Source organism: Budorcas taxicolor, chromosome 2 (genome assembly GCF_023091745.1).
Source record: "Budorcas taxicolor isolate Tak-1 chromosome 2, Takin1.1, whole genome shotgun sequence".
Lineage (NCBI taxonomy): Eukaryota > Metazoa > Chordata > Mammalia > Artiodactyla > Bovidae > Budorcas > Budorcas taxicolor.
The window spans coordinates 134,384,614-134,409,248 of record NC_068911.1 but is presented as its reverse complement, the minus strand read 5'-3'; the positions used below and the strand labels follow the sequence as shown (position 1 = coordinate 134,409,248).

At 37.8% G+C, this 24,635-nt stretch overlaps 1 protein-coding gene across 1 annotated transcript in view; it reads left to right on the top strand.

Annotated features, from left to right (window-relative positions):
- The window catches only part of TRAK2 (trafficking kinesin protein 2), a 45,523-nt gene extending 27,985 nt beyond the window's left edge, over nucleotides 1–17,538 (top strand). The window contains exons 5-15 of the mRNA XM_052664336.1: nucleotides 157–366; nucleotides 1,010–1,088; nucleotides 2,013–2,143; nucleotides 2,558–2,632; nucleotides 3,892–4,029; nucleotides 5,831–5,910; nucleotides 6,215–6,409; nucleotides 7,761–8,059; nucleotides 9,624–9,890; nucleotides 15,125–15,230; nucleotides 16,860–17,538. Coding sequence (XP_052520296.1) covers nucleotides 157–366; nucleotides 1,010–1,088; nucleotides 2,013–2,143; nucleotides 2,558–2,632; nucleotides 3,892–4,029; nucleotides 5,831–5,910; nucleotides 6,215–6,409; nucleotides 7,761–8,059; nucleotides 9,624–9,890; nucleotides 15,125–15,230; nucleotides 16,860–17,538 — 2,259 coding nt within the window. The remainder of the gene's footprint in view (nucleotides 1–156; nucleotides 367–1,009; nucleotides 1,089–2,012; nucleotides 2,144–2,557; nucleotides 2,633–3,891; nucleotides 4,030–5,830; nucleotides 5,911–6,214; nucleotides 6,410–7,760; nucleotides 8,060–9,623; nucleotides 9,891–15,124; nucleotides 15,231–16,859) is intronic.
- The last annotated feature ends 7,097 nt before the right edge of the window (nucleotides 17,539–24,635 follow it).

Below are 24,635 nucleotides of genomic sequence, written 5' to 3'. Positions count from 1 at the left end.
TTTTAGCTCTTATTACTTTAATCAATAGAACCTAGAAGTTGATTTTATGATTTTGTTTTATGGTGAGAAATAGTGCCCCATGAATTAGAAGGTATATTACTTGTAAATAATGTAAAATAAAGACTGTCTTGTAAATCAAGCCCTTTTGATGTGCAGGTTAATCAACTGCAGCATGAGCTGTCCAAGAAAGATGAGTTGCTTCGAATTGTCTCCATTGCTTCTGAAGAGAGTGAAACTGATTCCAGCTGCTCTACACCTCTTCGCTTCAATGAGTCCTTTAGCTTATCTCAAGGTTTGCTGCAATTGGACATGCTGCAGGAAAAGCTCAAGGAACTGGAAGAAGAGAATATGCTTCTTCGATCCAAGGCACAGTCAAATTATTTCTCACTCTCCTTGACCTTAAAGGCTATAAAGTTTAGGTAGTATTGGGGTGAAATATGGCATAACTAAGGACTTGCTATTGACATTCCAGTGGGGGTGGGGTGGGTGGCAGCTAAGACACAGGTGATTGATTACCTTCCACTGTTACTTAGAGCCCACTGAAAAATGAATAGCAAGCTGACAGGTGAAAGAGGGGAAACCACAGCATACAATATATATGTTGTAGAGTTTACACAAATAGCTAAATCATAACACCCAAGGTAAGAACTGTATTGGAAAATGTTTCATGAGCTTATATAATGGGGGAGGGTCAGAGAATGGATCAAAGCAGTGCTACTTAAACAAGTGACATTTTAGTTGAGGCTGAGGATTAGCCTATCAGAGATATATGATGGAGAGCAGGGGCTGGAGGTGGAGATGTGCAAAGGCCCTGTAAAGAATAAGGGGGAAATGTTTGTCATGTCCTATTCCATAGTCTTTATTTTGTGATAGATAAAGCTTTATGAGTTTTTGTTTTCCTTTGCAAGTGATGAACTTTTATCTTAAATTAGTATTAAAAGTTTTCTTTAGTTAATACTAGAAAATCATTAGAAGATATTATCACATACTGATTTTTTTTCCCTTGAAGGCTTGTCACATAAAGACAGAAACTATTACCTATGAAGAGAAAGAACAACAGCTTGTCAGTGATTGTGTTAAAGAACTTCGTAAGTATTAATGTGTTCTGTTTTATAGCCTCTGGGTTATTCTTTGGTAGGGTATCAGTAACTCAGAAATTAGATCAATGATTTCAATAAAAGCATGTCAAGAAACAACTTAAATAGTTACTGAAAATCTTGAAATATAACATTGAGCCCACAACTCTAAATAAAGTTCCATTTGTATTTTTAAGAAATATGTCATCATTAAATAAAGACCTATATTTCTGCCTGTTACAGCATATTAAAATGAAAGGAACCAAAACTCTTATGTTGCTGGTGCAGAAATAGTCCTGTAGAGAATATGATTGCCAAAGTCAGGAAACCAATTAGTAGCACAACTAGAGCTTAAATGATGGTGTAAAATATAACGTTCAGTGAGTACTTGCTAAATGCGAACTGTGTTTCTATAAAGGAATATATTTTGCTTTCATGTATTATTACCTAAAAAAAGTAAATCAGTTGGAAAAAGATCAGCTTTACTAGAGAAAAAGTTTGAATCTCTCTATAAATGTATATAGCCTTTGTTATATATGTTAAGTTTGATTTTCATTTCTTTGGGGATCTTATTTATATCCCTGACGATTATTCAAAAACATAGTGTCTCAGCACTTGCAAACATATATAATTCACTTATCTTTTTTCAGCTTTATCCTTCATAAAGAAAAAGACAGAGGCAAAATCTTTAGCTTGTTTGCCTTTGCAAGTTATCTCTTTTTGGCTTCAGTGCCTCTTATTAAATTCCCAGCATTTGTCTATTTCAGAAGAACCTTCAGTTTTCTCTGTTGGGTTATTCAGGTTTATTACTTTAAGTTTATGTTAAAGAAAAATCAATTCATGATAGCCCAATGCTTGTTACAAAACAGGATTTGGCCCACAGGCCATAGTTTAATGTCCTATGTTTATGTTAATTTTTAAATTTTTGTTTTCCAGGTGAAACCAATGCTCAAATGTCCAGAATGACTGAAGAATTGTCTGGGAAGAGTGATGAACTGATTCGATACCAAGAAGAGATTTCCTCTCTCTTGTCTCAGATTGTAGATCTTCAGCACAAACTTAAAGAAGTAGGTTAATTCATTCAACAGATGTTTGTTAAGCACTGACTTATGCACTGTTAAGTGCTAACCAAAATAAACATAGTCCCTGCCTTTTTACAGTGCTGTAGTCTTTCTGACTGCTGTTTTAGTCTTCTGTCATGAAATAACTACTTTCAAATCATTATTTCTTGCCATTAAATGGAATTCTCTTTTCCTCAGAAAGTTGTGATATGAACTACTGACTCATGCTCTTTGTCCTTTAAACACCTTGATAGATTTTGTATTCTGCCCATTTTATTGCTATTGTTTGGCTTTTGAAAGGTTAGCTTTTGCTATTCCTCTAGACTGTCCCCTGGAAAACATTCTCCAGATGTCTTAAAAAGAGAGTAACCTCTATTTTATGTGGGAAGGCTTCATATGTCTCTTTTAATATGTTGTTAGCATGTGATTGAGAAGGAAGAACTGAGACTTCACCTCCAAGCTTCCAAAGATGCCCAAAGACAATTGACGATGGAGGTAATGAGATCTTCCTTTATCTTGTGTAATATGGGTGAGAGGAATGAATAGTTTCTTTCTTCTTTGTGAATAAGAATGGTTAAAGATGATTACCAGGTTTGAAATAACCACAGAAGATTAAAATGCTATTATGAGATCTACAAAATAAAGCTTTTTAAAAATTCTGTCTCTAAAACTAATAATAACGTGACAACATCTTTCTTAGCAGGGAAACCTTGAGATTATAAGATTTTTTAGGAATGTATGACCCCTTTACAGGTCTCTGTTAACTAACCCAGCAGTTTTTAAAATAAGGCAATCTCTGTTTTTAATGAGCACCTCTAGCCCTAGTGATGCTGATCATCTAGTCCACATAATACATACACTTGAAGAAATTTTTGAAGTTGAAATGTACTCTGAAACTTATGTACTGTTTTAACATGCTTATGTATTCTAACTATAAAAGAAAGTTTCTGAAACAAGGGAGAAGAAACTACCTGTTTTATGTCGATTAAGTACCCTGACATCTTTTTTTTTTTTTTTTTAAGATTTTATTTATTTATTTATTTTGGCTGTGGTGAGTCTTCATTGCTGTTTATGGGCTTTTCTCTACTTGCAGTGAGCAGGACCTACTTTCTAATTGCTGTTGCGTGCTTCTCATTGTGGTTGGCTTCTCTTGTTATGGAGCATGGGCTTCAGTAGTTGCAACTCATGGGCTCTAGAGCTTGGGCTCAGTAGTTATGGCACATGGGCTTAGTTGCTCCATGGCATGTGGGATCTTTTTGGCCCAGGGATTGAACCCACTGTCCCAGCATTGGCAGGTGAATTCTTAACTGCTGGGCTACCAGGGAAACCTGCACCCTGACCTCTTATAGACTTGATAGACTTGATCTTGCCATTTGCAAAATTCAGAGAGATGTTTAAAAATACACATATCTAATGTTGTGCTAAACTAACTTGACCATAGCTATTATACTTCCTCTACAAGTTTTTTTTTTTTTAATAAGCATTAAATACTGAATTGACAGCTATGGTTGTCTCAGTTACTTTTCACATTTTTACGAAATCATGTTTATATATAATTCCGGCCAAGACACCTCTAAATCTGGCAGCTGGAAATATATATACTTTCCTTGCTTAGGCTGTTTCAGAGTCTTTGTAGAAAATTTAAATTCATAAAGTTGGTCCTCTGGATAAAATTTAAACTTATCTCAATTTTTTTTTTCCTATTGTCACTTTGGAATATAATAAGGTACACTAATCACCCTCCAATCTTTCAGCTGCATGAGTTACAAGACAGGAATATGGAGTGTCTGGGAATGCTACATGAATCTCAAGAAGAAATAAAGGAACTTCGCAGTAGATCTAGCCCTGCAGCTCATCTCTACTTCTCTCAGCCATATGGAGTTTTCTCTGGGGTAAGGGACTGAGATGTATTTAAGGAAACTTGCGTAAGATTTGATGGTCCTTGAGAGTAACAGAGTTGTAGGTAACCCCATTACCGCTTAATACGTCAATGTGTATGTATTAAAAAAAAGGACCCTCTCAAGGACATTCTCCTACCTAACTACATACAACCATCAACTCCAGGATATTGCCATTGATACAATACTATCACTGTCTCATCCACAGAGCCCATTTAAATTTCATCAATTGTCCCAACAATGTCCTTTGAAGGATACATTGCATTGGGTTGTTACAGTCTGGGACAGTTCTTCTGTCTTTGTTTTGTCATTTATGACCTTTGTAGAATGTCTTCAGTTTTGATTTGTCTGTTGTTTCCCCACAATTAGATTTAGGTAATGCATTTTCAGCAGAAATAATGCCATGTTCTCCTCAGTGCATTGTATTGGGAGGCACACGCTGTCTTTTTTTCCCATTACTGATGATGTTAATTAACTTTGATCCCTTGGTTAAGGTAATATCTGCCAGTTTTTTTCACTGTAAAGTTAGTCATTGTTAATTAATTACTAGTTAATTGAATTAACATTACTAATTAACTTTGCAGTGATGAAAATTGTCAGATGCTACCTTAACCAAGTGATCAAAATAACTATTTTGGGGTGATACTTTGATACTGTTTAAATATTATGTTCCCCATCAAGCTTTACCCACTAGTTTTAGCACCCATTAATGGGGATGTATCTGACTCAGTTATTACTATGATGGTTGCCAAATGGTGAGTTTTTCGTTCCATCATTTTTTTTCAGCTTTTTAAAATTGGCATTCTTTTGTCAGTTAGAACTTTTCTGTCTCATTTATTTATTCATTTGTTCATTTAGGTTATGCAGTATAGACCCATGAATTCCTATTTTAATCAATGGATTATAAGCCATTATTACTCTTTTTTATTTTAATACTTAAATTGTCCCAGATGTGGTCAGCAGGATCTCCTGCAGGCTCCTCTTGCCCTTTCCCTGGCCCAGCCCTGAGATCAGCCATTCTCCAAGGAGCTCTGGTTATTTTTAGTGAGGAATGATACTTAGAATCCAAAATCTGGGTGCTAGGTATGCCTTGCCACTAGAGTTATTATTGCTTTCAGTCCCTCTCAACAGATAGAGCTAGGAAATATGTGTATGTTCATATGCACCCATATAAACACATGTATATCTATCTTTCTATTCGTATCTTATGTTTATGTGCATATTTAACATCATGAGTTCACACCAGTATCTCCAGTTCTAGTCATTGTCAGCCCCATTGAGTCTACCATCCATGCTAATTGAATCTTCACCTTTGACCAGGGGAAAGAGAGGATTGCTGATTTTTATTTTAAACAATTTTTATATTGTAAAAGCTTTACATGTTCATTATAGAAAAGTTAAAAACTACAGAGAACCAAAAAGAAATTGTTAAATACTATCAAATCCTGACCTCCACAGAATCACTATTAACATCTTGATTTATAGCCTTTCAAACCTTTTATTTTTGTGTATCTGTATATGTAATACTTTTATATATCATAATTGGCTTTTCCCATTGCTTCCTGTAAAAATCTATGATGAAAAAGTAGTCATTTCTTATATAAAAGCTACATTTCCAGAATGTCTCTTTTCTTCCCCTGCATTTTAGCCTATAACTGTTTTCTTGTGTTTTCTTTTACTATAACACTGAAAGTATTGAATTCTGGGAATTCTATTAAATAATTGAAAGGTCGATTATTTCTCTTAACAGACTTCTTAGTTAATCACTGTTAGTACCCTCAAACTCTTTTCTTAGGAATCTCTGGCAGCTGAGATTGAGGGGACCATGCGTAAGAAGTTGAATTTGGATGAGGAATCTTCTCTCTTTAAACAAAAGTAAGTATAGATCGCATGTGTTGTTACTGGACCATTGGGATGGAAATTCAAAAGAAGCTACAATCCAAAGTGACCAGTATTATGAGATTCAGTAGTATATCTTCTTACTATTCAGTTCTTCCCTGATAGTGCTCCCATCTGTGAGAGCATTCTCTTGTTCTGAAATTTATCTTCTAATAATTTCTCCCTAACTTCAGAGGCTCTTCAGGGTGGCTTTGTTTTTATTGAGCTGCATTTACACACCTCTTTTCTAGAGTGCTCCAGTGGTAGGTGGTGGCAATAATAAACACTTCTTTTTTGACAGAGCCCAACAGAAACGGGTATTTGACACTGTCAAGGTTGCCAATGACACCCGGGGTCGCTCTGTCCCATTCCCAATTCTGCCCATCCCAGGCTCCAACCGCTCAAGTGTCATCATGACAGCAAAACCATTTGAATCTGGCTTAGAACCAACAGAGGGCAAAACAACCCAGAAGAGTAACTTGGAGGAAGATCCAGGGTAAGAAACGTGGATTCACACACAAATTCCAGCATTGTTCTGTGCTGTCTGAAGACAACACTGAAAGGAACTATCAGTTCTCATTCAGTAATGATGCCTTGTATCATTATGTTAGACGGATCACTGGAGTGAAAAGGTTTAATTAATTTTATTTAAAATGGAGTTTGCATTGAACTATAAAATTCTTTACTTCTTTCTTCTCTGGTTTGGCAAAATTTGAGTCTATATCTTTGTGTTCAGAATCAAATTTGTTTGAATCTGTTTGGTCATTGGCAGTTATGCATAGCATTAGATGATAGTTTCTCATAACCCGTGCTCATAATTTCAGCTTCTTTGGTGCCTTTACAATAAACAATGATCTTGAATACCTATTAAGGAAAACTAGATTGCTCTTAATTTCCTATTTGTTTAAATTGAGATTTCTGTTTCTGTTTTTTTATTAACTCAGTTCATTGAATTTTGTTTAACTAGAAATTAAAGAGAATTACTGGAAAGTCAACTGGAATTTTTTGAAAATTAGATGTTTGGCACCTGAGAGAAGTCTTTCCTAATGCAGGAATCCGTTACCCTGGGTTTTTGATTGTATTGTCTGGTCTTAGGGGTAGATTCTGTACCCATGGTAGCCTTATGTGTTGATACTACCTCATTGTACACAGTTACCTTAGGAAAAGATCTAACAAGAACATCTATGTGAATTCACACATGGAATGCCTAAAACTTGGCTTACTACTCTTTCCTTTGGTATCAGTTGTAAGATCTCTCTGAATATCTTAGTCTTGAGAAGTGAAAAACTGTGTTGCAGAGCTATGAACAGGCAGTATTTATGAATCATGTTTTCTTTTAAATGTCTGCAGTATTCATAGAGGATTCTATGGCCTAAAGTAAATTTTTTCACATTTTAATATTTTTGAAATTGTTTATCTTTTGCAGCTAATGATGTGTTGTAGTATAATGAGTAGCATTTTTAATTTCTTAGTAATACATAAAATAATGATACCTCTTTCCCTCAATGGTATTATAGATTCAATGAAATAAGATAATATTTAGTTTTTTGATGACCTAAACTGAATTTATAAATGGTCATTATCTATAGCTTCATAAATTAAGTGAAACAGAAATTTTAATAAACACAACATAATATAGCCTATCTGAAGTCATCTGAAATGATCTATAAAAATGTTACAATGTAGTATTAGAGATTTGGGTTTGTTACTATTTCTGTATTCCAGCTATCTAAGAAAAATATGTTTTTAAGATCAGTCTCTTGAACATTCACCATTGTGGAAAGGAGAGCTCTTTGCTGTGCTTCTGACCCTCACAGATATAGTCAGTGAATGTGATTTTTCCATAGGAACATCCAGAAGGCAGATCAACCAGGACCCTCTACAGAGAGCGATTTGGCAACAGCACTTCATCGCCTGAGTCTGCGGCGACAGAACTACTTAAGTGAGAAGCAGTTCTTTGCAGAAGAATGGCAGCGGAAGATCCAAGTTCTGGCTGACCAGAAAGAAGAGGGTAGTGGCTGTGGCACGCCCACAGAGAGCCTGGCCTCCCTCTACACCGACCAATCAGAGATCACAGACCTAAGCAGTGCCAGTTGCCTTCGAGGTTTTATGCCTGAAAAATTACAAATTGTCAAGCCCCTTGAAGGTAATAAGTGAGGGCCATTTCTAAGTGATGTTGCTTATCGTTTTGCCTTCCCCTGGAAATGACATGTCTCTTTTAATTATAAAAACTCTATGCTCTATGTGCAGGAGCTATCTTTATTATCCCTAAATCTTCACTGTTATGTGACCATGCACTGCAGAACTTTGTGGAAAATTAATGAAGAGATTTGCATTCTCCATGCCATCAGCTGTCAGTTCTCTTCTACAGATGTTGTTTTTATACAAATGTGGGGGAGGAGAAGTAATCTTTTCTTGTCCTTTGCTGAGGAATATCCTTGATAGCGGGGCTTTCCAGGTAGTGCTAGTGGAAAAGAACCCACCTGCCAGTGCAGGAGATGTAAGAGATGTGGGTTCAGTCTCTGGGTTGGGAAGGTCCCCTGAAGGAGGGCACAGCAACCCACTCCAGTATTCTTGCCTGGAGAATCCCATGGACAGAGGAGCCTAGCAGGCTACAGTTTATAGGGTTGCACAGAGTTGCGCATGACTGAAGTGACTTAGCATGCATGCACACATCCTTGATAGCAGTTTTCATGATAAGATAAATGAGATATGACAGATGAATAAAAATAATCTAGATGGAATATTTCATCTCTACCTTTTGTTTCAAGAAAGAGTTCTTTACTCAAAGAGTGTCTTTTACTTAGAGGTATGTGTGCCTGTATTTTTCTTTTGTTCAGTTAGAAAATGTTGTTAATTTCAGGTCAGTTTCTATTCTCTCTTAAAATGGGACTTGAATTTAAAATAGATTTCTTTGTTTTATGGAATATTGACAATCTTCAAATGATCCTCTGCTGTTACCATAAAAGAGTCTGCATTAGACAGAATTTTGAGTTGATAGCCTAGAAGGACCTCTCAAACTCAAAGGTGTTATGTTAGTTTAATTAATGGTCAGTGCAGATATTTGCAGCTATTTTTAGGATTAAATGACTCAGTGACAAGTAGCAACTGCATCTGGTGCAGGCACTTGGGATGATCATTAACCTGAATTTGCAGACAGAAACAGTGGGGATATGTCCTCCTTTTATCATTTCCTTAGCTTCCCTACTCTCCCTGAGATCCTGGTGAAAGGACATTAACACAGTAGAGAAGTATACAAAAAATCACTGTAATTCAAGATGCCTTCCAACCTAGGAGCCTAGCTTTTGATTTCAAAGTTCATAAGCATAGTTCCAAAACAAAGGAATATTGATTTTTGTCACCGGGAAAAACACAACCCCACGTTGTACATATCTTTCTTCTCATCACTGCCTCAGTTTCTCATCACTGCCTCAGTTCCTATTAAGCATGTTGACTTGGTTTTTTCACCCCTGCTTTAGATGTCCTTTTTGAAGTTAACTTTTGAAATAAAAAGATGATTATTCATACCTTTAGCATCTTGTTAGTTTTCCACAGAGAACTTCAATGTACAAATTTTACCAAAATCTTAAGACCGAAAAAGCAGTTTTATTATTATCATTACTTTTTTACACACGTAATTTTAGCTCCTTTCAAGATTTAATATTTGTGGGAAATTTAAAACATGTTCCTTTTTTTGTTTGCATACTCAGGATCACAAACTCTGCATCAATGGCAGCAACTTGCTCAACCAAATTTAGGAACCATTCTTGACCCACGACCAGGTGTCATCACTAAAGGCTTTACCCAGTTGCCCAAGGATGCCATCTATCACCTCTCAGATTTAGAAGAAGATGAAGAGGAGGGTATCACTTTTCAGGTTCAGCAACCTCTTCAAGTGGAACAGAAAACATCAATATCCCAGCCAGTAACAGGAATCTTCCTGCCACCCATGACTTCAGCTGGTGGTCCAGTTACAGGTGAGGAGAGTATAGCTTGTAACCAGTAGTACTTTGCTTTCTGCATCACTGTATGGTCAACTGACTGTCTCTACTTAAGTCTTACTGGCGTGTACTCATCTTGAAAATAGGGTAGTAGAAATGTATAGCGTAAGTGCCTCTTCTGATTCTCTCCATGTCTTAGCCAACCTGCATAAATACATCAGGAAGAGAGGAGAGAGCAATTCAGTCAATGGTTCACAAACCTTTAGGACTCAGAGTCTCTTTAAACTTTTTTTTTTTTTTCAATTGAAGGATAATTGCTTTATAGTATTGTGTTGGTTTCTACCAAAAATCAACATGTATCAGACATAGGTTAACCCATGTCTCCTCTCACTTGAACATCCCCTCTACCTCCCTCCCCATCCCATCTTTGCATTCTTAAAAACCATGAAGAATTCCAGAGAGCATGTCTGTGTGGGTTGTTCAGTTCAGTTCAGTTCAGTTGCTCAGTCGTGTCCGACTCTTTGCGACCCCGTGAATTGCAGCATGCCAGGCCTCCCTGTCCATCACCAACTCCCGGAGTTCACTCAGACTCACATCCATCGAGTCTGTGATGCCATCCAGCCATCTCATCCTCTGTCGTCCCCTTCTCCTCCTGCCCCCAATCCCTCCCAGCATCAGAGTCTTTTCCAATGAGTCAACTCTTCGCATGAGGTGGCCAAAGTACTGGAGTTTCAGCTTTAGCATCATTCCTTCCAAAGAAATCCCACGGTTGATCTCCTTCAGAATGGACTGGTTGGATCTCCTTGCAGTCCAAGGGACTCTCAAGAGTCTTCTCAAACACCACAGTTCAAAAGCATCAATTCTTCGGTGCTCAACCTTCTTCACAGTCCAACTCTCACATCCATACATGACCACTGGAAAAACCATAGCCTTAACTAGATGGACCTTAGTCAGCAAAGTAATGTCTCTGCTTTCCAATATGCTATCTAGGTTGGTCATAACTTTTCTTCCAAGGAGTAAGCGTCTTTTAATTTCATGGCTGCAGTCACCATCTGAAGTGATTTTGGAGCCCCCCAAAATAAAGTCTGACACTGTTTCCACTGTTTCCCCATCTATTTCCCATGAAGTGATGGGACCGGACACCATGATCTTCGTTTTCTGAATGTTGAGCTTTAAGCCAACTTTTTCACTCTCCTCTTTCACTTTCATCAAGAGGCTTTTTAGTTCTTCTTCACTTTCTGCCATAAGGGTGGTGTCATCTGCATATCTGAGGGTATTGATATTTCTCCTGGCAATCTTGATTCCAGCTTGCGTTTCTTCCAGTCCAGCATTTCTCATGATGTACTCTGCATAGAAGTTAAATAAGCAGGGTGACAATATACAGCCTTGACGCACTCCTTTTCCTATTTGGAACCAGTCTGTTGTTCCATGTCCAGTTCTAACTGTTGCTTCCTGACCTGCATATAGGTTTCTCAAGAGGCAGGTCAGGTGGTCTGGTATTCCCATCTCTTTCAGAATTTTCCACAGTTTCTTGTGATCCACACAGTCAAAGGCTTTGGCATAGTCAATAAAGCAGAAATGGATGTTTTTCTGGAACTCTCTTGCTTTTTCCGTGATCCAGTGGATGTTGGCAATTTGATCTCTGGTTCTCTATAATTTACCATATTAGAAATAAAAACTGAGAAATTATTAAAATATTTACTAACTCATTATTTTAAAATAGTTACATATTAATACAAATAATATATTTTATAAAAAACAGCTGTATTTTTTCAAGTAGTGAGAAAAATGGTTTAATTTTATAATTTTGCAAGTCCCTAATTTACACATTAATAGAAGATAGCAGGATTCTTGTGTCAGCATCTACATTCAGTCTATTACAATATGTTGTTTTGATTGAGAGTATGAAGAAAATACAGGCTTCCCAGTTGGCTCAGGGGGTAAAGAATCCACCTGCAATGCAGGAGACACAGGAAATATGGGCTTGATCCATGAGTTGGGAAGATCCTCTAAAGGAGGGCATGGCAACCTACTCCAGTATTCTTGCCTGAAGAATCCCATGGACAGATGAGCCTGATGGGCTGCAGTCCATAGGACTGCAGAGAGTTGGATGTGACTGAAGTGACTGAGCATGCACACTTGAAGAAAATACAGCCTTGCCATCAAAAAATCTGCAAATAATAAATGCTGGAGAGGATGTAGAGAAAAAGGAACCCTACACTGTTGGGAATGTAAATTGGTACAGCCACTATGGACAGCAGTATGAAAGTTCCTTAAAAAACTAAAAGTAAAGTTACCATATGATCCTGCAATCCCATTCCTGGGTATATATTTATATAAATGTTAATTTGAAAAGCTACATGCACCCCAGTATCCATTGCATCACTGTTTACAATAACCAAGACATGGAAGCAACCTAAATATCCATCAACAGATGAATGGGTAAAGAAGATGTGATACATATATATTACATAATACAACAGAATTATTCAGCCATAAAAAGAATGAAATAATGGTGACGGTGTTTGCAGCAATATGGATGTACCTAGATATTATCATAGTAAAGGGAAGTATGCGAGACAGAGAAAGACAAATATTATATGACATTGCTTATATGTGGAATTTAAAAAAAATTAATATAAATGAACTTATATACAAAACAGAAATAGATCCACAGATGTAGGAAACAAATTTATGTCTACCAAAAAAGAAAGGAGGGAGGGAGGGATAAATTTGAAGTTTGGAATTAACAGATACACACACTACTATTGTATAAAATCAATAACCAACAAGGACCTAAGGACCAAATTTACAATACAGGGCAGTCAATATTTTGTAATAATTTACAAGGGAAAAGAATATAAAATAATGTATGTTTATATATATAACTGAATCATTTTGCTATATACCTGAAACACAACACTGTAAATCAACTATACCTCAATAAAATAAAAAGAACTTAAAGTTTAAAAAAAGAAAGAAAGTACAGCCTCACAGATATCTGGTTGGAAAAGGAAAGTGTGTTTTAATAGCCTCTTCAGATATTTGTGAATATTACACCAAAACTTGATAAGTGGTAGTTTCTTTAAGGTTTATAACAATGTAAATCTAAAACTTTTCATACTTTGTTACATTAAAATCTATTAGTCTGTTCTATACTCTGAATACATCTTTTACCCATGCATGATTTTATATCATACACTGGTCATTTGGAAAATATTGATTCACTAAGTTATACAGATCTTCCAAATATTGACACATTTCATTATATAATGCAATAAAATCATGTAATATTACCCACCTATCTAATTGGGTAAGTGTTTTAGTACTAGGAAGCTTTCAAGCTCTCAGTGGTGGGTTCAAGTCTACCAAAACAGTCATTTTCACTTCAAAGCTCAACTTTTGTCACCAGCGGCAAATCCTTTCAGCTATTTTCTTGAAGAGACAGGCAAACTACATTTTTTTTTTTTTTGAAGAAAATGTTGTCATACTGTATAACACAGGGAATTCTGCTCAGTGTTATATGGTCTGAATGAGAGGGGAATTTGGGGGAGAATGGATACATGTATATGTTTGGCTGAGTCCCTTTGCTGTCCACCTGAAACTCCCACATTATTAGTCAGCTATTCCTCAATATAAAATAAAAAGTTAAAAAAAATGTTGCCACATATTCAAATCTGAATAACTGTAGTTTTTGTATTAATTGTTCTTTTAAGTAAAAATGGTGTTCTGTCAACAAATATAAAACTTAATTGCACTTGTGCTTTTCCTTCATGTAAGCATTGTATCTCTGTATGCTGCAAAGTACTTAATACTTACTTCCCATTTCATCACATAGAATATTAAAAAAATTCAAGGGCCAAGATTTAATAATTTATACTGCTTCATCAAGGGCATTTTCATGGGAATTTGGCCTTTTTTTTTGCTACCATAATTGGACAGCAGTGAGAAATGCTAGTACCACTTGATGCTTTTGCCCTGTTTTGTGCTTGGGAGCCAATAGCTTTACCCAGTGTCACCTTTGTATCAGCAGTGCAAATGCCAGCCCAATAGGAAAGACAGACAGCATCTTAATGTTGCTGTGAAAGTAGTTCTGACCTGTAGATCCCACCAGTTCAGTTCAGTTCAGTCGCTCAGTCGTGTCCGACTCTTTGAGACCCCATGAATCGCAGCACGCCAGACCTCCCTGTCCATCACCAATTCCCAGAGTTTACCCAAACTCATGTCTGTCGAGTCGGTGATGCCATCCAGCCATCTCATCCTCTGTCATCCCCTTCTCCTCCTGCCCCCAATCCCTCCCAGTATCGGGGTCTTTTCCAGTGAGTCAACTCTTCGCATGAGGTGGCCAAAGTATTGGAGTTTCAGCCTCAGCATCAGTCCTTCCAATGAACACCCAGGACTGATCTCCTTTAGGATGGACTGGTGGGATCTCCTTGCAGTCCAAGGGACTCTCAAGAGTCTTCTCCAACACCACAGTTCAAAACCATCAATTCTTCGGTGCTCAGCTTTCTTCACAGTCCAACTCTCACGTCCATACATGACCACAGGAAAAACCATAGCCTTGACTAGATGGACCTTTGTTGGCAAAGTAATGTCTCTGCTTTTTAATATGCTATCTAGGTTGGTCATAACTTTCCTTCCAAGGAGTAAGTGTCTTTTAATTTCACAGCTGCAATCACCATCTGCAGTGATTTTGGAGCCCCCCAAAATAAAGTCTGACACTGTTTCCACTGTTTCCCCATCTATTTCCCATGAAGTGATGGGACCGGATGCCATGATCTTCGTTTTCTGAATGTTGAGCTTTAAGCCAACTTTTTCACTCTCCTCTTTCACTTTCATCAAGAGGCTTTTTAGTTCCTCTTCAGTTTTTGCTATAAGGGTGGTGTCACTGCATATCTGAAGTTATTGATATTTCTCCCGGCAATACATGGTGCAAATCACACATTGAGAACCACTGGAGTAGTTTGGCTAGAAAGTTGGATGACTAGTTCTTAGTTTGGTTTGATTTTAATATTTTTTTTTTCAGAATGTGTTTTTCTCCTGTTTCTAAGCTGTTTTAAATCCATTTGAATTACAATTTCAAATTATTGAAGGATTCAGCTATGTACTGATCAGTGGATACTATTACAGTGTGTATATTTCATTTCTAGATTGTGGAATTTTTGTATAAAAGATACTTGATAAATGTCATATTATTAATAATGAACTTTCTACATTATTAACCTAGTCTTTCAATTTTGTGTTTGATTCTCTAAAATTCTCCACTTCAGTTGCAACCTCAAACCCAGGCAAGTGTCTGTCCTGCACAAACTCGACATTTACCTTCACCACCTGTAGGATATTACATCCCTCTGATATCACTCAGGTTACCCCCAGGTAAGAGGGGCTGAGCAGTTGGAATCTTTACTTCTTTCTTCAAATATGTTTTACTAAATTTCTTTTTTTAATTACTGTCTTTTTAATTCCTAGAATTTTAATGTTCTGTGATAATTTGCTTTTAGAATATTTTCACATTGTATTTTCTCATTTGATGAGTATAACTCTTTCAAGGAGACAAAGAGGGAGTAGGTAGTGTCTAAATGAAGAAAGTGAGGCATAGAACGTTTGGGTGACTGGTCCAAGGATAGAGAGGTAGTAAGTGACCCAACCGAGCCTATACAGAGAATTAGCCAGACTGAACAACTGGAGGAACTGGTTCTCTGTACAAGACTGCCCTCGGTTCTGATACCACCTGCAGGTTCAGGAGATTCCCAAAGCCATGCTCTGGTTTGATTGATATTCTAGGAGGACTCACAGAACTCTCTGAAAGCTATCATGCACATGGTTACTATTTATTACAGGGAAAGGTTACAGGATAAAATTAGCTGAAGGAAGAGACTCTGACAAGTCAGAGTCTGGGAAGACTCTACACATGAAGCTTCCTTAGGATTCATTACTTTCCTGGAATTGATGTTTGACAGTGCAGTACACAGAGTACTGCCAACTAGGGAAGCTCACTTAAGCTTCAGGGTCCAGATTTTTTACTGAGGTTTCACTGTGTAAGGCATGATTGACTATCCATATGGTTATAACTCACTATAAATATAATAACTCATCTCCAGGTCCACTGCCCCAAAGCTTCAACCCTGAATCACAGGGTTTTTCTGGCACGGCCAGTCCCCACCCTACAACTATAGGCTATGGCCAAGTCCACCCCAAGATCTAGCTAGTGTGGCCAGCCTCCTTCCTGAACAAACATACTTCTAGCAAACATGGCATAGATTACCTCCCAGAAGCTGAGGGCAAAGGCAGAAACCTCTGGGCAGTCCAAATCATGTACTACACAGGCTAGAACAATAAGCAATATTGCTGCAGTTTCTATCCTACGAATTCCCAAAAGAATCTACGGTAGTTTCCAGAGATACCTAGAACATTGCAGGGATAATGTTAACTAGAAGTAGAGAAGAATAATTATTTAAAATAATTTTAAAATATTTAATTATTTAGAATAATTAAAATATTATGAAGAATGAAGTTTCTCCTTCAAAGAGCATCTTAGATTTAATTTTGAAAAATTGTATTTTCTAAAGGATTGAAGAATTGTTAAACTGTGTGCTATCATCTTTTGGTATATTTTGCTTTACAGAATGGATATATTAATAAAAATTTCTAGAATTTATTTTCTTCAGTATTTAAATTTCTTTGATTTTTTAATCATAAATTTTAGTTATATTTCCACAGGTAACATATTTTAGAGCTAGAATTTAAGAATAAATTTATCTAAGGGTATAGTAAACTTTTTCATATTCTGTGAAAATAAATATGTTTCAGTGAGTTAATGACTAAATTACAAATAACTGATCTTTGAAGTAACACATCAGAATTTTCGTTCCTCAGACACTGATGTGTTACCTGTTCCTCTACATTTGCTGTGGATCACTACTGTAATTACCTTAAATGCTCACTTCAGATTACTTTTTATTCTCAAACACTCCCTCCTGCCTTTTTCTTTTTTCCTTTGTAAAGCTCTGGCTTCCCTTCCTTATCCTGTGCAAGCAGTGGTAGCAGTTCATCAAACACGGAGGTGAATTCTCCCGCCGTGTCCTACAGGCTCAACATTGGTGAATCTATCACTAACCGACGAGATTCTACCATAACCTTCAGCAGCACCATGAGCTTGGCCAAACTTCTTCAGGAGCGAGGCATCTCTGCTAAAGTGTACCACAGCCCAATTTCAGAGAACCCTCTCCTGCAGCCTCTCCCTCGAGGCCTGTCTACCCCTTCCACACCACCAAATTCACCATCTCATTCACCTTGCCCTTCTCCTGTGCCCGTGGAGCCTCAAGTGCATCTCTCTGAAAATTTTTTGGCCTCCCGACCAGCGGAAACATTCCTCCAAGAGATGTATGGCCTGAGACCATCCCGAAACCCTCCTGATGTTGGCCAGTTGAAGATGAACTTAGTGGACAGGCTGAAGAGACTGGGGATAGCCAGAGTGATCAAGACCCCCCAGGCCCAGGCAAATGGAAGAAGCCAAAAAGCAGAAAATGGTCTTCAAAGACCAAACTCTGCTGTCTATTTAAATTCAGGGAGCAATTTACTGAGTGGACTGAGGAGGAATCAGAGTCTTCCAGTCATGTTGGGTAGCTTCAGTACCCCAGTTTGCACATCATCCCCCAAAATGGATATCCTGAAGGAGGATTGAAGTTCAGCAGTTGACTGACCTCTTATCAAGTTAGCACATGAAGGAAAGATTTGCACTGTTTATATGTAGTCTTGTCTGAGAGAAAAGGAATGTCGCAGAAGGGCTGTGAATGTAGAACGGGGAGGGTGAAAGAATGGAAACAGGATTAGCCTGAGGTCTGTCTGATAACTTGAAAGTATAAATGAATGGGTCATGAGTATTTGGAGGCAAGGGAAAGAAGAAAGGTTGAATGTAGTCCTTCAGTTGGTTTTTATTGTCTTGAAAATAAAGTGACTAGAAAATAAATCCAGTAATATTGAAACACACCAGAAATACTGAACTTCCTAGTACACTTAACTTCTGGTGAGCATAAGCAGGAAGGACCTAGGTTAGGAGATGGGACAGAAGAAGGAGCAGTTTGGACCACTGCCTTTAGAAAGCTGTTCCAGAAGGTTGCTGGGGTAAACTCGGTCTGTTACTGAGACGACAGTGATGTGGCTTTTATGTTGGCCCCTGTTAACATCTGGTTAAATTACACATCCATCAGAAAGTAAGCTCACTGCATTATCAAACAAGGAATTTCACCTTTTTCATAAGATCAGAGTAGTGGAGACTCCCTTTTTGCTTTCTGTTTTCAGGCCTTTGAACCCCTGGGAGCCCAAACGTCATCCACATTCCTTTTGCATTTGTAATTAATAAGTGTTCAGTTTTTTAAATTGTATTTTTATACAGTATCCCCCTCAAACAGTGTGAGTTGGGGATGGGGGTAGGAAGGATTTATTTTAAGAAGGCAAGTGTGGGTACATTGGAACCAAGGAATCTCGTTTTCAGAATATTTCTTCTGAATAAATGCAATGACCAAGGTGTATGAACATAGTTACATGTCTTTGAAATTTCCTTGGAGGCTGGAAGGGTTAAGCCAGAAGTGCAATCAATAGGAATTTGAGAATGTTATGTATTTATGTCTGTAAGGTTTTTTGTAAGGAAAGCTGATTGCAAGTAAACTTTTCCCAAAATATGCTATGCATGTTTTTAATGAAGAATGACATGTATTTGCACAAAAATTCTCAGGCACAGTCTATTATTATAAACTGAAGTAAAACCCAGGTGCTTGCTTTGAGATTGTTTTTTAATATAAAATAAAATTTGCCTTTTTCTTGATTTCTGTAGAATTAGAGAATGAACTTTTTAATGGTAAAGTCAAAGCTTTTGTTTTTTCTCTGGGATTCTGTTTTTGTTTTTAACTATGTGAAATGGCAAAGTGAAACTTGGGGATTAGGTTTCAGCTTCCAGCAGTGTGATGCAAGGCTGTGAATTAGGAAGAAACAGACCTGTTTTTTGAGTATTGCTTGCCTAGATCTTTATCTCGGCTGTGAAGTTCAGAAAGAAATGCCATCACATAAAAGGCATAATGGAGAGAAGCTAGAAGGGTGCTAGGTATTTTTGAAAAGGGGAGGCATGTTACTTGATCTTTTCAGTGTTTCATTAGCAGATGTTTTGCCCCTTTGTTCTGACTTAAAGTGAAAGGCCATTTTCTGAAGAATTCTTGATGCGAGTGTTGCTCCCATCTGTACACCTGTTACAGACCAGAGGAGGGCCTTCTCTCTTCTAGAGCTGCTTCATGGGCTCAAAACGCACATGCAGTAGTAAAATGTGTGGGTTTTATGTACTTTTTAAACATCTTTTAATAAGACTTTTCTAAATAAATTTCTCAGAATTAAAAGTGAGAGTGTCCTCTCCCTATTCTCTCCCCCTTGCTCAGTCCTTCTGAAGTCAGAAGACTGTATACGTAAATGTTCAGAAAGGATTCCAGCTGGTATATAAGTGAATGTCAGTGTCCTGAATGTGAACCAGAAGAATTCCTGATGTTTCAGCTTCTAAAATATTCCCATTTTAAATGATAATATTTGAGTTTCTAATTCGTAAAGTAACTGGGGTGCTTATTTTAGACAATTCTGTAAGCTTTTTATTTATTCTCTAAGAAAGTAATCTTCCTATTGCCAGTTGCCAAGAAACATCAGGATCTAGGAAAATGTAGGGCCAGAGAGTAGTACAAAGTGTTAAATTATCAGAGTTTATGTATATTATATAAACAGCTATAAATTAAGCAAGATTTGGGCATGTTGTGTATAATTAGTATATCTGTAAAATAACTGATGCTAAAATGATCGCTGTAGAGGCAGGGCAAGAGTGTATTCACAGCCAAATAAGCCTGTCTGATTAAAGAAAAGCATACTTTGGTTTTTGAAAATTAAACTGATGTTGCTGTTCCACCAGAAACACAAGGATTATAAACTGATGCTTGTCTCTAGAAATGAATCCTGTTTTGAAATTGGGTTTTGTTGTTTTTGAAATTTCCATCTAAAATCATTTTTGAGTACTGCCTGAGATTCTGTATTATAATGAAATAGTGTGTAGAGGATAGTAAGAACTGGAGCCTTGTAGCAAGTTCTTTCTTAATTTATCTGTTATGCTTTAGGACAGTTCACATTTTAATTTTCTTGTATCCACTGTGTTGGTACTATAATGCCAGTTTGGAAAATGCCAATCTTTCTTTTTTCTTTTGAAAGTTCTCAATGATTATACCTCAGGTATTTCTGAGTATCCTGTTGCCTACTAGGAGGGATACCTTCCCTGTGAACTCAGAATTAAAAGTTCTCCAGAATTATCATGATCCCAAATCTTATGTAAATAGCTTTACCCATGGGTCTTGGAAAAAAGTTAATGACCATTGTTAAAGTAGTTTTTAAAAAAAAATTTTGTACTCTATGTCCTTGATTTGACCTGAATAAACAGACTTTGACAAAGGGAGGCATGTTATCGGCAGCTCACAAGAGCCTGTCCTCTAGAAAAGGTGTATTTTTATACAGTATTCAAAGCCTGTTATTTTTTTCTGGTACTTAATTAGTACTTGTTGTTCAAACATTGACTCTTGACATCTGGAACCAGAGCTCTCGGTGTTCAGTGACTCACTCCTCTGATGTCGGATGCCTGCAAGCCTGTACCCTGAGCGCAGCACAGCAGAGTCAACACTGAGTGGCCCCTTTGCCTCCACAGCTATCAGCGAGTGGCGTGGGGCCCTCTGTGGCTGCCAGCAAGATACTGTAGTGTGATATCTGGGGCTTGACTTTGTGCACCTACCTTTGCTTTGTCGAATGTAAATCAGATAATAAACATGAGTATCTTCTTAAATTTTCCTTTGTCTTTCTGTGGTTTTGTCCCAGTTCTTTTCACAGATAATCCTGCATTAAGTCTTTCCTTTCTGTTATGTTGTTTTGGGTACAGAGAACAAGCTCTATTTGCCAACAATAGTCATGAGTAATAAATAGATATTACTGTATTTTCTTAGATGTTTTAAATAGAATAACCATATTGTTTCCTCAGCAAAGCATCAGCAACAAAAAAATAAAACCTAAAGTTGTTGATATGCATATCCTTAAGACTCAGGAAGTATGAGGCAATGCATTTCTGATGGTCCACAACTGACTATTGATACTTAACTATTTAGAAACTGTTTCCAAGAAATTAAATTTGAAAATTGTTGGATTTTAATAGAAAAAATTCTTTGATGTTCTTTTTTCTCTGTAACATTTTAGCTGCTATATTTTTTTAAAGCTCATATGAGCATTTTGTGAGAAATGAGTCTCCACTTCTTTGATATATAATTTAGTAATGTTCCAAGCATCTTTGATTGTGTTTTCTTTCACAAATGATTATCAGTGGATGTGTCTGAAGTTCAGAAACCTAATGAAATAAGGCTAAAGATTTGAGGCTTTCAGCATTCTGTTGCCTTTTGTTTCTGGTTTTGTCATATGTTTGAGTTATGCTAGTATTGGTTTTTCTTTTTTTTATTAGTTTTTATGAAGTAAGGCTAAAATGCCAAAAAAACACTTTTTTTAAATGAAAAAATGCTGGACAGATTTGCCAAAGATGCCAAAACACAACTGTCAGGCATGAAGTGCTTTATTCTTCAGTGTAAGAAAGTGTGAGTGAAGCACATCAAAGGTAATGTGAGAAGTTAGAGAAAAAGTATAAATGTCAAATATGTTAAAAAGTTTAATTTCGTTAAATTAAATTTTTTTTTTACCTTCTCAGCAGAATTGTTTAAAAGCAAGAATTTCACATCATATTCAAACAGTACAATGGACCAGAAAATTACAAAGTATTTTGATTTCATTTAATTCACTACCACTTTTACAGCTATTTCATCATCTCTCAAAGCAACCACAAAATTCATACAATAATGCGAACAATTCGCACCATGATTCATTTGCATTCCATCTAGACCTTTATACATAAATATATTTACAGATAATCAGGACCCATACCGCAAAATGCTCTTCAGCCACAATATGTAGTTCCTGCCAAGTACCACTCTGAGATATGAGCACCTGTGGAATTACAAATGAAAACGTGAAGCAAAAATGAATGCTCAGCATCACTGGGAAACAGTATCTCATTATGGGTGAATCCAAGCATTCAAGCTTTCTAAGAGTTTTTGAACAAGTTCCCTTTCCTCTCACCTCACTGCTCTTGCCCCAGTCCTTTCTGCATTCCAAAGCAGGGTCTCTGACCTTAGCAGCAGAACAACACAGAAACATTGATAGCATGTGGTCACGGGCATCTTTTGTTCTGAAGATAAAGGGCAAGAGATGGCTAGAAGCGTTGCCCTGGGTCCTGATGATGTTTATGATGAGAATGGATGTTTAGGGTTGCAGGTCCCGCTATCCCAAAACCGAGTTCAAAATCAAGTGCCCATGTGCTCTTTAACAAAGTTAGGTGTTTGAGCATACCTGTGATATACAGAGCCCTCTAAAGTCCAGGGCTCAGGACAGCGGCCTCCCTGTCTAGGTGTGAGGGTGGTGTGCAGGCTTGTGCATGATTCCTGTGGCTCCCTGGCTTGGGGCCATTCAGAAACTACTGAACGAGTCTCTGGGATTTAGCTTGGCACCCTTAATTCATCTGGAAAGAAAGGAATGATCAAAGAGAAATGAAAATAATGACGAGCTCCTTAAGAGTAACACTGACTTTTCCACACTGGGAGTATTCTCTTATAGCCACCAAACAGAGCTACATGAATGGGAAGGAAGCTTGTAAACGATCACCAGCTGGTCACATTTGCCACTTCACGAGGTCTGCAGTGTTACAGAAGATGGTGCCCATTTCCCCAACCAATGTGCAAACTAATTTTGATGGTGTGTGAATTGTTAAGTCACTGTTTCTCTCATTCATTTATTCAGCTTATTCTTGGTTATACTGTTGGTATTCTAGCCTCTTTCACCTCCATTCCAAGTACTAAGACAGATTGCTTTGGGGAAAGTTGCTGAGAACCTTAGTAGCTTCAATCCCCTTATGGGTCTTTTGGAAAGAGCCTTTTATGCAAGGCCAAAGTTTCCCTAAATTCAACCAAAAAGAGAGCAGTTAACTCTTAGCTCCTAGAAATTCTAGTTAACACTTAGCTCCTAGAAGCTTTCATTTCTGTCCCTTCTGCTGTTTTAGAGCTGTTAAAGTTGTCCTCGTGTCTAAAAAGAGGAAAGGAGGGAAAAAAACACAAAGTTATCAGTGCTGAACCTCAAACAAATGGCTGGGGTTTTCCTTACTCACTTCATTTGTGTCTTTGTTTTTAGCCACTCTCCACACAAGACCCAAATCCTGTATTTAAAGGCATAAGACAGCCTTTAAATATAAACTTTCACCCAATAAACAGACTCAAAGTAAATCTCCAATCCCCTAAATCCAATCCCCTTTTTCTCTTGGTAATTTTTCTCCCTCCCTTTTAGCTTTTGAAGTCATCCCCACCCTATCTTGGGACTTCCTTGGTGGCTCAGATGGTAAAGAATCTACAGGCAATGCAAGAGTCCCAGGTTCAATCCCTGGGTTGGGATTATCCCCTGGAGAAGGAAATGGCAACCCACCCCAGTATTCTTGCCTGGAGAATCCCCATGGACTGAGGAGCCTGGCGGGATACAGTCCATAGGGTCACGAAGAGTCGGACATGAATGAGCATCTAACACACACGCACCACCCAGTCTGCTCATGGTACTTGGAGTCGTGGCAGCTATCATGCAACCATGAGGCTCCCCTCTGTCAGCACACTGAGGGTAGCAGGACAGAAAGATGGAAAGAACCCAGTTCTAAAATGATGTTTCTGAGTCTGCACCAACCCTGGCAGCACGACCAGCAGAACTTGTATTTCATGAAATTAATGAACATCTTTGATTTAAGCCACAATCATTAACATGATAGTTGTACATGTTTTAACTAATACCTGGCCCACAGTTTGATAAGCACTGTCATAAATATTGTTTCTCGGGGCTCTGTTCTGGATCCTCTTCTCTTCTTACACACACCCTTTCCCTGTATGATCTCATCCACCACCTTGGCTTAAAATATGATCTACTTTGAAGACTCCTAGTATTTCTGGCCCAGACTCTTCTTTTGAACACCCCAAACATGTAACAAACTCTGTAACAGACCTTACCTCTTGGATGTCTTCCTGGCACCTCAGACTCAACAAGTCCAAGAAACCATGACCTTTTCCCCTGAACTTGTTTGTTCCCCAGACTTTCCCATCTTGATAAATGACCCCACCATCTGCTCAATTGCTTGAGCTAGAGACCCAGGAATCATCACCACCTCCTTCTCCTTCAATCACCAAGTCCTATAGTGTCCTCTTTCTCTCCATCTCCACTGCTTCTCCCTCAGTTGAGGCCACTGTTGAGTCTCATTTGGCCACTGCCACAGACTCCTAACCAGTTTTCCTCCCATGGCCCCTCCAATTGTTTGTCTACACTGCAGTCAAACTTATCTTTCTAATATGCAAAGCTAGTTAAATTCTTTCTCTAGTTAAAACTATTGCCTGACTCATTAAATTAGAAAGGGATCTTTTCTATCCACACCCACTACATGGGGTAAGGCCCTCAGTAAAAGCTTCATTGTGCTTTTATTGAATTTATTAATTGTCTGTTTCCCTCAGTTCAGTTCAGTCAGTTCAGTCGCTCAGTCGTGTCCGACTCTTTGTGACCCCATGAATCGCAGCACACCAGGCCTCCCTGTCCATCACCAACTCCCGGAGTTCACTCAGACTCACGTCCACCGAGTCAGTGATGCCATCCAGC